We start from the raw sequence: 12,965 nt of genomic DNA, 5'->3' as shown, positions 1-12,965 counted from the left end.
CCGTCGAGGGATGGATAGATAAATGTGAAGTTGTAAAACATTCAAGCCTTTTCTAGTTTTTGCAATCAACAATTAACACATTTTCCATTATGATCAAAATCAACACAGGGTGACATGAGTAAAATATAACTCGGCATTTAAAAATACAATCATGTAATTTATCCACACAAAGTCATAATATTACACATACACAACTACTGTATATTATCTCAAATTTTAATGGCAATAAGAGCATCAAGAAAGTTCATGGTGTGAACCACGCGCACGTGTCCAAAGCCATGTTTGCTCAGCAGGTTTGTATATTGGCTCTCTGTCCTTTCCATCCCCTCAGTCTGGGCCAGCATGTTGAGGGACTGCAGGGCAGCGTAGGGAGTTCTCCCATCCAACATGATTTCAGCCACGAGCACCGCACCGCCTGAGACCCAAAACAAGAACATCATATATATGGAAATGATAAAATAGTTACCCTTAGTCTTAGAACATGCAAAACTACATGTTTTATTTTCTGATGTAGTCCATAAAACACATACAACAATGCACACTACAATAGAGTTTATTTCAGTTAAGAATACTTTATATGCCTATATATTAGACACATTGCATTTGTCCTGTATCAAATGGTACACCATCAGCAAAACAGGTTGTGCTGAACTACTCAACAACATTGAGTAAGTTTATGCAACATTCAGTTCAAGTGACATGGTGAGTTATGCTGTATCACCAGTAACGATCCATGACCCATGGTATTTGTGCAGCTGCTGAGAATAGCGCTGTCTCAAATGCTAAATAACTGTTAAAAAACACAGAGGCAGCTTTACACTGTCTCACACATATTAAATTAAGTCCTGAGTCTTGGTATTGGTTTTGGAAAGTTTATTCTACAATATGTATCACAAGATCTTCTGTATGCTCTTGTTTCTTGGTCACTCTTTGATGCAGAGCAAAGTATCCAGGAGGTTGTCTGTGTGTCTGACATGCACTGCGGTGAAGCCGTGACTCTTCAGGAGCAGACTGTACTCTGTGGCACTCCTCTGTTTACCCTGGCTCATGCTGAGGGCCTGGAGCAGCCCGCGACACGGGCCTCTTCTGTCTTCATCCAAAAAGATCTCGCTCACCAGGAGTCCACAGCCTGGCAGCAGAGTGTAAGTGCATGGGATGTACAGTTTTCAGAAATAAAACCTCATACTGTACCTGTTATCTCCTTGCATCTCTTTTGCTTTAACCCAAAAGATGCACAAGTAGAGCAAGGCAGAGCAAGACTAGGATCAAGATTTCAACATTTTTGCTAGGTGTGGAAGTTGCCAGGGACACCGAATTATTATTATTTTTTTTAAACGTCTGGCAACAGTGCAGCTGTAAACAAACTTTATGACAGTGAACATGAATGAGAACTGGCTACTGTATTTGTTCATTACATGCTATTAAGGTCAAGGCAGGTTTTCATTGCAACTGGTGGGAATAAAACCTGCAGCATTCAGGGTCCCAGTCGCTCATGATTAAAATCCAGTGGGCTACTGTCTACCATATACAAATGAAAAAATTCATTACCAATGAATGGTCATTCATTTGACCATTCATTGGTAGTCAAAATATGTAACCAGGGCAAAGGTAATCAAATGCTGCAACAGTTTAGTGGACTTTACCTGGTGTGCATGCATCTGAAATTTTACTCAGCAACGTATGCACTTTCTCGTCGGGCCAGTCATGGAGAATTCTCGCCAGGATGTACAAGTCTGCTTTGGGCAGCTCATCTTTGAAAAAGTCTCCTGTTCACACCATGCAGACAGAACCATGAGTTATGTTCACAGACAAGAGTGTGTATTTACAGTCATTTTCACAAGACCAACAAAAAAAGAACATCCAAAAGTAACCTAAATATATTACAATTCTATATTGCTGTCTTTTTATAATCACTGACACAACAGCCATTTTCTTGCTGATATACAAACTGACCTGTTACAAATGATACCCTGTTGTCTGCGTCCCGTGGGCGGAAGTGACCACACATGTCAACAACACCTGGCAAGTCAAACACTGTCACTGATAACCCCGGGTGGGCTTTGGTAAACTCATAAGCCATGGCACCAGTGCATCCTGGGGAAAAAAAAAAAATAATAAAACTATTCGATGTAGATGCAGAGTTCATTACTTCAGGGTGTATTTCAACCATTCCCTCATTGCATTCCTTCCTTACCTCCGAGGTCACACGCTGTTTTAAAACTAGAGAGGTCAAAGGCCGTTGCCACAGCTTTTCCTGTAATTTTGGCCATGCTGTGCATGGCTTTCATGAATCTCAGTTTCACTTCGTGTCTGCTGTAGTAGGCATCCTAAAAAGAGAAAAAAAATATAGAGAGGGGGAAAGAATTAGCAGTGGTGGTACAATTGGAAAATCACTTCACACGTATCTCACACATCTGGACCTGAACTTAGTGACAGTCACCTGAAACAGATCATCAGACTTCCTGCCAAAGGCCTTCTCGTACTGGTTGGTTCCCTCCCTCACAGCGCTCTCAAGGTGGGAGAAGAGCGGCCACACCAGCTCATTGCAGTGCTGGATGTAGCCCTGCAGAGACAGGGGAGCATCTGACCTCAAAAACCGCCTGGCCAGGTCCGAGTTCTCATACATGGGCTTCTGGTATTCTGAGGAGTAGAGACAGCAAGATTGGTAAGCCTGGTAAAATAAAATATTATTATTATTATTATTATTGATAATAATAATAATAATAATAAAAACATATTGGTCCTATTTTGACTTGTTGACAGTAGTGGTAATTGTATCTGTTTGTCTTGACCACACAGGTAATTCCACTTGGCTGGCAAATATCTACTAAAAATGACTGTAAATGCATTAATATCTGCTTACTTGCAAGTATTTTTTTCTAGGCACATTCAGATTCTGAAATTAAAAATTACTGTACATTACTACTGCATTATTAAATTATTACTGCACATTATTATAACTTCTAAAATTTGTACTTTAGTATCAAATGTGCTATCAAATGTTCAAAGCTGGAAAAGGTTTCTTTGTCCACTTTTTTCATTCCCGAGAGCTCCAGTGAGACGCAAGTGACCCAGTTCAGGCTGAGTAGCTGGCACTGCAGTTTCAAATTTATGAGTGACGAAAGTGTTTCCCTGCTTTGTGGTGCGAATTTCAGCCAATCACTGACCTTTGCTATATTTGCCAAGCACAACCACTCACAACAAAGCTGAAAAGAGCCGCTGGGCAGAATTTGGATGCACCATGAAAAATAGTTCCTTTCAAGTGTGCAGATTTTAATGGATTTACAGTCATTTTAGCAAAAGTATATATCGGCAAAGTATTCACTTGTGTTGCAACTTTCAGGTTTCACAGAGGTTTTCACATTTTTTTTAAACACAAATCAGAGTGGATTGAGGTAAGTTAGCTTTAACCTCAATGCTACCTAAGCATTTTAGGTATGAAGAATCAATAATAATCATGTATTAATCAAGCAACAGATTTGCTCAGTGCAGACTAACTTCTCTCTTTGCTTTCCAGCAGTCCCAGAGACACACAGGCCTCCAGCAGGCACTCAGTCCCTTTCACAGAGGCTTTGATCTCATGGGCCACCTGTGTCGCGTCCAGCCCAGGCCTGCTGTGCAGCACGTCAAACACACGCATCTTGGAGGCTGTGAACAAGGCCTGGAACAGATAAAAAAGGCAGAACGGTCACTGAGGCACAGATACGTTTTTTTTTTTTTTTTGAGGTGTAATGTCATGTTTTTATTCTCACTCATGGTGACACTGCTGCCACAAAGTGAAGGTTTACCAGCTCGCAAAATGAGCACACCCAATTGATCCACAGAATACCTTTGAAGCTTTGAATCCATCCATCAGCTCAGTCATGCGCAGCAAGTCCTCTCTGATATGTACACTGTCCTCGTGCTCCATCAAATTAAGCTCCATCAGATGCCCTCTGTTGGTCTTCAGCGATAATGTGCTATCATCAAATTCTTGGAGCTCTGCCTGTCTGCCGTCTGCATGTTTAGACAGGCTGTTGACCAATGTCCAGGAACTCTCACCCATTTCATTTTCACTGACCTTCCTTTTCACCTACATTGAGAGACCGCTTATTATTAAGAATGACAAACAGGTGATAGATATTGCCAGCTGTGTAAATGTTAATCTAAAACAACAAAACTCAAAACTGACCTTATGAACTGGGCTGGCCGATGGGCTACTTTGCTTGTGGTGTACTTGACTGGCGGCAGGGCTGCTGGATGTGGGGCTGGGAGGCGAGGAGCTCTGTTTGACTGCAGAGCTGGCACTGTGGCTCGGCTCGGTTGCTGGGTTGGCGTGTGGCGCGGTGGTCTCCGTGCGGTCGTGGCTCAGGCTCACAGGGGCGCTTCCCTGATCCAAGGAGGCAGGAGTTCGGTTGTAAATGAGGTCCAGCTGCTTGCAGAAGTGGTTGAGAGGGAAGCCCACCACGTTGAGGAAGTCTCCATGGACGTACTCCACCAGCATGCCACCCAGAGCCTGAATACCATAGCCGCCAGCTTTGTCCCTAACACACACATAAAAGGATATCATGTGTAATGCAAGGCTCAATAACATCAGGACACATCATACACTTAGAGCACACTTTTACTGTACTAGTTAAATCATTTATTTCTTGCTGAAATGAGCAACCTCAGACCCCTACAACATGCAACAATGTAAACAAAGTCAGGAAAAAAAAAACGTGGCCTCAAAGTCCAAAAGACAGCACATTGCTAAAGTTTAAATACAGATGTTGGTCGAGGTTACTACACCAAGAGAAATCAATAGTTATTACACATATGCAAGCTCATTCATACTCACATGGGTTCACCACTATTGATGTACTCCCAGAGCATATCTTCTGACAGATCAGCAAACTTGACCTTTGTTTCTTCGTAGAAGTCGATCATCTGGTAATCGATCTCTTCATCTGGAGGGCAGAGGAACACTCTAAGACTGGAAATGTAATACTCAACAAAACACTCCCACACAAATTTAGGGAAAGCGTTGTTTAGTGTTCTGCATTTCAGCATACCAAATGAGGAATTCCCTCAGTGGTCTTACATTGTTCAAGGAAATTTGCTTTATAAAGGTCCAGCAGTAAACTACCAAATTCCCAGACATCATAATTTAATTTTGACTCACTTTCTTTATCATGGCAGAGGACAATAGCTACTCCAGTGAAAACACTATGTTCTTTACCACTCAACCTGCAAAAGGGGAAATAAAGACACAAGAGACATATTCTGTTCCAGCTTCTGTCTGCTTTAAGTTTCTGATTCAAACTCAGAGACACTGAAAAATAATACCAACCTCGACAGCATCTTGTAAGCATCATGTTTGTCCACTGGCTTCTCCAGAATCAAGCCATCCACAGTCTGAGAAAATAAAACAGTACAAGAGAGTAAATTCAAATAGAATAGTGTTCAACATATAAGCAATGTATATTTTAAGCAGGTGATGGTCTTTTTTTTCCTCTTACCACAATAGTGTCCGCTCCAATTACAATGTCTGGAGTTTTCAGGTGTTTCTAAAACAAATTATGCTCAATATGTTATTTATTGTAAAATAATATGAAAATGGCCATACAGTCTTAAAGCTTAGTTATGATGAGAGTTGCTACACTTACAAAAGGCATCCTCTTGGCCACCTCAAGAGCCTTTTGTTTGGCTGTCTCAACCGCATACTCCTGAGGTGCTTTGAAGAGGCTCTTGTCGAGGGTTTCTTTGAACCAGGACGGCACCACCTCAAACCGCAAGCCCTGCCATGTAGGAGATCACAAGAGAAAATTAATTGTCAACATCATCATCACCGACACCACGGAAGACAATTTGAAGGTCAGGATATATGATTCTCTCAACTTTCAGGCCAGTCCAACTGCATTTGTGCAAGTGAGGCTTCAAATTCAAAAGCACATTGTGGCTTTGATGACAAAACTCCAAACCAAACTCTTACCACATTGGTGAGAATCTCCAGTCTCCTGGGAGAGGCGCTGGCCAGCACCACCAGTTTACCAGTGAGCTTGGAAATCACAGGGTTCAGCACCATGGTGACCTTCTCTCTCGCTGCCCTTCAGGTGTTGAACAGAGTTAAACACAGGAAATACAGCCTTGTTTGTGGATTCAGAAGACCGCGGCTGTTTGGTTATACATCGTCATGAAAGGCAGGCCCACATTTCCCATGCAGGTATGAATATGATACAATAATGCATGCACAAGAAGACAACCAGCTGCTTTATATCCTGCATGCACATTCAGACTCATTGTAATAATATGTATTAAAGACATGCACCCTTTTCAATAACTGTGTCCTGTCCCAAGCCTGAGCTTTGCCTGTATATTCTAGCATGGACTTTTCCTAGAAGTATTTCCAACATAAAACATATTTCAACTAACAGCCAGATTTTCATCGATCAAAGAGACACCATGCAATCATGCACAGCACACAGCTACACCGCACGCACGCTGCATAACCATTTTTTATTTTGTTTCGTGGCTTTTGAACTGAACAAATCAACATTTCTCCTGCTGCCTCAGTCTGATATCAACTGCCCCAAGTGTACGGAGTTCAACTTGGTAACAACTCGATAAGGCTAGCTCGCAAGTTTGCACAGTGTCGGCTGTGGCTGCATAAATATGCATCAAGTGACTCTGCAGTCTGCCTTAAACGCCTCTGCGCTGTAAACTGTATTTGTGAAAACAGAAATATATCACTCACCTGCAAGTCAAAGAACCAAATGGTCGTTGATTGATATTAGTTCTCCCGTCTCCACGACTGTGGGCGTGACTTTGTCTTCCCCACCCGCATTCTGTCAAGCCCCGCCCCCACCCTGCCAACGATTGGCCATACGGAACCCTAATCCAATCCGAACCCTAATATCAACCAACCCAGCAAGCGAATGCAACGAATTACAGCCAATCAGAGGGAGAGTAGCGCGGGTCTTCACGGAATGCGGGTGGGAAAAATAATAAGCCTGACTGCGTATTTTGTTACATGACGGCGCATACGGGATGACGCAAACATACAGGAAGAAGATCCACATAGAATAGAATAGAATAGAATAGAATAGAATAGAATAGAATAGCAAAAAAAAAAGAAAAAAAAAAGAAAAAATACACAGTATATTCACACAGCAGAACTGAACATCATAAGGATTACTTCTTCCCTTTCTTTTTCTGCTTCTCATTATTATTAGTCTTATTTATTTATTATTATTATTTGGCTATTGTTTTTGTTGCTGTAGTTGCTGTTATTAATAATACTGGTAACTGATACTGATAAAACTGATAACTGATACTGATAAAACTGATAATCACAAAAACTGTTAGTCATAGTGATTATATTATTAAATATTACAGTATAACAACAATAACAAAAATAATTTGTACTATTTTTAACAGAAAGAGAGGAAGACTAAGGAGAAGAGAGACAGGAATAAACAGGCAAGTAAATAAAACAAAAAGGTGGAAAGGTAAATTAAAAAACCCCCACAAAAGTATACTCCTGCTAGACAGATTGTAGTCACACAATACATCCGAAAGGACACAAGCAGACAATTTTCGCTATTATTATTGTCATTATGATTATCATTATTATTGTTGTTGTCATCAGAAGAGGAAGAAGGAGAGAAAGAAGAAGAAAGAAGAACTGTGGGAAAGTGGAATCGCACATTGAGCAACGCTGAAAAATGAAAAGGCTACTTTATACTCACATTTTATTTACAGATATTTACAGTTACAGTTGTGTTACAGTTATTAGGATGCTTGTATTATATTTTTCTTACAGTCTTTTTTAATTTTAAGAAATAAATTACATATTTGGTTCAATACTGCATATTGCATCACGATGAGCACGAGAAAGCTACTGCTGCTCATCCTGCCTCTCTCTCTCTCGCTCTCTCTCTCTCTCTCACACACACACACACACACACACACACACACTCGCTCTCTCTTGTCTGTTTACTGAGACTGGGACAGACACACCTTGCTGTGCTCCCCCTCCTGACCGTTGCAGGTGTAATGTGCTGAGTAGAAGCTGGGGGCATCCACACTACTCAGGCTCCTCAGCTTAAACATTTGTCTCAGCTTTTCTCGAAACTCTTTGGAGGCAAAGTAGTAGATGAAGGGATCGAGGCAGCTGTTCACGCAGCTGAAGGAGAGCGACAGTTTGTATGCCAGGTAAAGAGACCTCCCATAGAAGAGCCTCTGCACTGTGTGAGTTATGAGGAGGATGTTGTTGGGGGCAAAGCAGAGGGTGAACACCAGGAGGACGGTGAAGGCCAGACGCACAGCTCTGCCCTTCTGGGCCGTCTTTGAGTCTCTGGTCAGCCTACGGATGACACTGATGTAGCAGAACGTAGTGATGCAGAAAGGGAAGAGGAAGAGGATAACAAACATGGCGAAGAGGAAGGCTGCCCAGGCCGTTATGGACGGCAGCATGTCTCTCCTCAGCATATCAAAGCAGGTGGTGATTTGCAGCTCAGGAACGTAGAAGGTCAGGTCTGTGGTCATCAGTGGGTGCAGAACAAGCAGGACCAAACCCCACATCAAGAGGCAGACAATCACAGCCATGAACTTACTCTCCCTCATCTGTCTGAACCTCAGGGGCCTGATAATGCCCAGGTAGCGGTCGACACTGATAGCTGTCATGGTCAGGATGGAGCAGTACATATTGGAGAAGAAAACAATGGTCAGGAACCTGCGGGGGGGGGGGGGGGGGGGGGGGGGGGGTGACACACACACACACACACACACACACACACACACACACACACACACACACAGAAGAGATTTTCTGTTATTTTCACAGCAACATGTAGATTTACTAAAATGTAAAAAAGTGCCAAACCCAATGACTTAGGTGGGGCACCTAAGCAGCAGGCTAGAAAACTATGGCTGCTGGTGGGGTAAATTAAGCCATTTACCTATCATGTCATCAATTTTCTGTAATAATAAAATAAAGTTTATAACCTGATATGCATTTTTAAGACTGATACTGATTCACTTTTTTAATAAGGCAGCCAATTGTCAGTGTCAATTGTGTTAATAATACTATGCAAAAAAAACAAACAAACAAACAAACAAACAAAAAAAACCCCGATAAAACAGTGTAACCCCACAGTAATAATCTGTTATTTTGTCTGTGGCTTGACAAATACCACTGCATGCAGGGCTCTGATGCTATGGGATGTTGTGGGTGACACCGTGGTACTGTGCTGCCCAATACTGGGCTGGCAGTGGGTTTTTTTGGGGGGTGGGGGTGGTGCTGGTGGTAGTGGTGCTGGTGGGTGGGGTTATACATGTTCGGCTTGTATGCAGTCAAACAATGAGCATCGAATAGCAGCAGGCTAAACATAAGCAAAAAATGAGATAGACCTCAGAATTGTGAGAAAAAAAAGTCTGATTTTGTCAGACAGAAATTAAAGTCAGCTGACATTAATTCAGTTGATTTGAACGATTTCTCTAAGGTGATAAAACAGATGGTATTTAATGTCTGATGCAGATAGGCCATCAGAACCAAATCTCATTTATCAGCATTTAGTTGTATAAAGTTTCACGACATCCAGTTTTGCAGATCCTGGAAAACAGTGATGGAGTGTGTCAGTGTCGTGACACTCATGAGACTCACTGTGAACTTAAGTTTCATCCCTTTTTGGGTTGGTAATATACATGCATTGTAGCTACAGTATCAAAGTGTGTTATTTAAACAAGAGGGTATGAAATTCTCAAATTGTTCAAAGAGGTTAATAATAGCAATAAGAACCACTATCTCCACAAACACTACACCTGAATTATGTAAACATGGATTATCAGTGCAGGAAGAGCAAAACTCTGGATGTGTAAATGACATTGTTAAGTCTTTTGACTCAAACAACAGAGTCCTGCATGCATCAAAAAAATACCTGCACATACTGGGACCCATATTCCAGTTGTATCCTTGGACCAGGTAGTTGATCTGGAAGGGCAAAGCAGCTCCAAGGATCAAGTCAGTGAGGGTCAGATTGATCATGAAGATGATGGAGGGAGTTTTGGGAGAGGTACGGAAGATGAGGAGCCACATGGAGATGCCGTTTCCTGCCAGGTTGACTGTGGTGATGATGGTGTAGATGATACAGATGGTGATGCTTGCCGTCTCATTCTGAAACATTGACAATGTGGCATTGTCTATAGTGCTGTTGGCCATCATGGGATGGGAATGGCCTCTTGCTACCTGTGTATCAGAGTGGAAACAGACAAAGATTTCAGCAAGGCTAAACAGCTGACTGTTTACTATTCTTATAAAATGATCTGTTGTACACAAAACAGTGTTATGCACAGCTCTGATTTAACATGCGTCAAAAAAAAAGTGATGCTTGCAAACAAGACTGATGTCTGCTGAAGCAAACTTTTTTCCTTCTCCTTTTTGTACAAAGCAAAAGTGATTGATCTAAAGGTGTGAATGTTTCGTGCTGTACTGTCGCTGTTGTGTGCATGGGGCCGACACATATTGGGTGGAGTTTTCACACAGGAAAAAGACATGCTTGATTTGTGGTAAGCGTACCAACTGCCATGCCGGCTGGCATGAGTATACCAAGACATCACATGTTCATAGAGGCATTACTAGACGCCGAGTTTTAGATTTAAAGTCGATAATATATTATCCATCATGACAGCAAAACAAGTAGATTTTCCGTTTCTACCATGTCACATTGCTTTTACAGAAAGTAAACTTCCTCACCTGATAAACCTCAACACTGACAAAGAATACAAACACTTTCTCCTGCTCATGGCATGTGTGGTGTGTGATAGGGGGAGGGTAACCACAAAGCAACAGTTAAGCATAAAACGTCATTGAGTACAAAGTGTGGGAGCAATTTATGTTAGAAATTTTACAACACTAACTATTAGTTGTCAACTACTGTTGATATACATTCCAAATAACAATAAGATTAATGCAATTAATAATTGTAATGAAGATTAAAAAAAAAAGGTTTTGGTAAAATAACAAAAGAAAACACAAAATACTGTTGTGATTTCTTACTGTTTTGTTACTTATTAGCCATCAAAGCAACTTTTTTTTCAGAATTTTACTATTAACCCTATAAAGCCATTTGTATCATATATGATACACATTTTCAATTCCTTTTTTCGTTTCCAGTTTAATCAATACTTGACCAAAATACTGTTGTATACCTTTAAACACTTGCCCTGTTCACCCTGGACCATACCATTGGCACTTCAAGTACATATCATATATTATACACCAGAAAGGTCGTGTAATAACATATTTTTTTAAATTATTTTTTTAATATATTTTGTTATAGAATTAAATAAAGGGTTCAATTTCAAAAAATGGAATTTTCTGCCAATTCTTTCATAGTTTAGGCTTTATAGGGTTAAATATTAATAAACTTGATATATGGCACGTGGATCCTAAGGAATGTGTACTCGCAAGTATCATACTTTTTGTCTGTTCCTTAAGGGATCCTAAACAATTAGGCCTACTTCAAGATAACATTGTAATCACAGAAATATATATAAGTGTGTAAGAGAATTACACATGAACGTAGCAGTAAAACTCAGCAGAGTACTCACCTATATTGTACTCACCTATAAGAACACACAGGCAGAAGTGACAAAGAGCTGCCAGGGATGCATGTGCGAGACAGTTGGGCATGGACCTACAGATTATATCAACTGAGGAAATGAAGTTCAAGCATGTTACTGTAAGGGGGTGAAGGGAAGTGAGTCATGTGGCACTCTTCATCCTACAAAGCAGGGGTTCATTTGTGTAGCTGACTCAGGCCATCCTACACCTGATGTTGTGGCTGATGCATTTACTCATTACAGTTATTTGAAATACTTCTACAGTATCCAAAATTTGGCTAACAGTGTAGGGAATGGTTAATAATTATCTTCCCATGACACGATAAAAATGGACCTGAACTGTATGACTTATAAAAATATAAAAACTAAAAAGTATATGTGTATATATACACACTCACACACACGTGTGTATGTATATATATATATGTGTGCGTGTATATGTGTGTGTGTGTGTGTGTGTGTGTGTGTGTGTGTATACATATGTGTACAGACACACACAGACACACACGCACACACACATAATAATAATAATGATGATAATAATATATTTTTTTTGTTTTTATAGTATATATGGGCCTCTACATGTAATGCTGTATTTATAGTTATTTATATTGTGTTCTTTCATTATGTTTTTCATTATTCTTAGTTATGCTTACGTACGCTGGAAGCTTGTATATCACACATTCAGTCACATGTGTGATATGAAAGTGTGCTGTTTTCCGTGAAGTCAGAGAAGCATGTTTTTAAGCTCTTGATGTTCATGACTGTTTATTGACTGCTGGTTTCCTGTCGAACGCAGTTGTCTGTAGTTCTGCTTTATCGTCGTGCATGACTGACACAATATCTGCAGATTTTTGAGATAACATTACCGGTGTACTACCACCACATTCATCTCAGCTTCATGAGACCATCCGGATCCTGTGAAGAGTGATGAAACAGTTGATCAATTGTAATTTTTACAACTGATCCACAGTCTTAGTCATTTATCAAGAAAAATATCAAACACCTGTTGGTTCCAGATTCAGAAATGCTACAATTTCTTTGCTTGTCTCCATTCATATAATTATAAAATTAATAGTTTGGGCTATTTTTGGCTGCAAAGTAATCTAAGGAAGACATTTGAAGACATCACTTTGGGCTCTGGGAACCTCCCACGAGCAACTGTCATTATTTTTGACAGTTTGTAGATTAAATGGTAAATCAGAAGTATTCAGTGAATTCATTGAGAAACCAAATAAACGTTAGCTGCAGCCCTACTTGTGAATCAACTCAGTACGTCTACACCCACTTTTCAGGACACATTTGTCTATCCACTCTTGAATATAATGTTACAAATGACTCATACCTGCTGATTGTAAATGTATATTATGAGCACTGCTGCA

The 12,965-nt window shown here is 40.5% G+C and overlaps 2 protein-coding genes across 5 annotated transcripts; both read right to left on the bottom strand.

The window, feature by feature from the left end:
• Window positions 1–198: 198 nt before the first annotated feature.
• On the bottom strand, window positions 199–6,789 carry asmtl (acetylserotonin O-methyltransferase-like). 3 transcript variants are annotated; one of them, XM_030081465.1, is made up of 15 exons: window positions 6,716–6,789; window positions 5,954–6,068; window positions 5,628–5,759; window positions 5,481–5,528; window positions 5,312–5,376; window positions 5,144–5,208; window positions 4,820–4,928; window positions 4,172–4,523; window positions 3,830–4,072; window positions 3,499–3,661; window positions 2,441–2,640; window positions 2,195–2,327; window positions 1,954–2,094; window positions 1,644–1,766; window positions 199–415 (listed from the first exon to the last, which is right to left on the bottom strand). In XM_030081465.1, the coding sequence occupies exons 2-15, from the start codon at window positions 6,044–6,046 to the stop codon at window positions 210–212; spliced, it is 2,073 nt and encodes a 690-aa protein (XP_029937325.1). In that variant the 5' UTR covers window positions 6,047–6,068; window positions 6,716–6,789; the 3' UTR covers window positions 199–209. The 3 variants fall into 3 exon arrangements, with proteins under 3 accessions (XP_029937325.1, XP_029937324.1, XP_029937323.1); XM_030081464.1 differs by lacking the exon at window positions 199–415 and adding an exon at window positions 422–1,129; XM_030081463.1 differs by lacking the exon at window positions 199–415 and adding an exon at window positions 924–1,129 and having other exon boundaries at window positions 5,954–6,063; window positions 6,716–6,734.
• A 1,035-nt stretch (window positions 6,790–7,824) lies between these two features.
• p2ry8 (P2Y receptor family member 8) lies at window positions 7,825–11,651 on the bottom strand. Of its 2 annotated transcripts, none has more exons than XM_030080946.1 (3): window positions 11,587–11,651; window positions 9,900–10,207; window positions 7,825–8,695 (listed from the first exon to the last, which is right to left on the bottom strand). In XM_030080946.1, exons 2-3 carry the CDS (start codon window positions 10,181–10,183, stop codon window positions 7,957–7,959), a joined length of 1,023 nt encoding a protein of 340 aa, XP_029936806.1. In that variant the 5' UTR covers window positions 10,184–10,207; window positions 11,587–11,651; the 3' UTR covers window positions 7,825–7,956. The 2 variants fall into 2 exon arrangements, with proteins under 2 accessions (XP_029936806.1, XP_029936807.1); XM_030080947.1 differs by having other exon boundaries at window positions 11,572–11,621.
• Between the last annotated feature and the right edge of the window lie 1,314 nt (window positions 11,652–12,965).

This window comes from Myripristis murdjan, chromosome 21 (genome assembly GCF_902150065.1).
Source record: "Myripristis murdjan chromosome 21, fMyrMur1.1, whole genome shotgun sequence".
Lineage (NCBI taxonomy): Eukaryota > Metazoa > Chordata > Actinopteri > Holocentriformes > Holocentridae > Myripristis > Myripristis murdjan.
Note: the sequence above shows the minus strand (reverse complement) of the source record. Positions and strands in the feature narration are given on the sequence as shown.

Excerpts from the sequence above, each read along its gene's own strand:
- p2ry8 (XM_030080946.1), bottom strand. The coding sequence starts at position 10,183 with ATGATGGCCAACAGCACTATAGACAATGCCACATTGTCAATGTTTCAG. Across the intron at positions 8,696-9,899 it reads ATGGGTCCCAGTATGTGCAG|GTTCCTGACCATTGTTTTCT; the intron begins GTATTTTTTTGA and ends CCCCCCCCGCAG.
- asmtl (XM_030081465.1), bottom strand. The coding sequence starts at position 6,046 with ATGGTGCTGAACCCTGTGATTTCCAAGCTCACTGGTAAACTGGTGGTG. Across the intron at positions 2,095-2,194 it reads AACAGCGTGTGACCTCGGAG|GATGCACTGGTGCCATGGCT; the intron begins GTAAGGAAGGAA and ends TTTTTTCCCCAG. Across the intron at positions 1,767-1,953 it reads CAGGGTATCATTTGTAACAG|GAGACTTTTTCAAAGATGAG; the intron begins GTCAGTTTGTAT and ends TGGTGTGAACAG.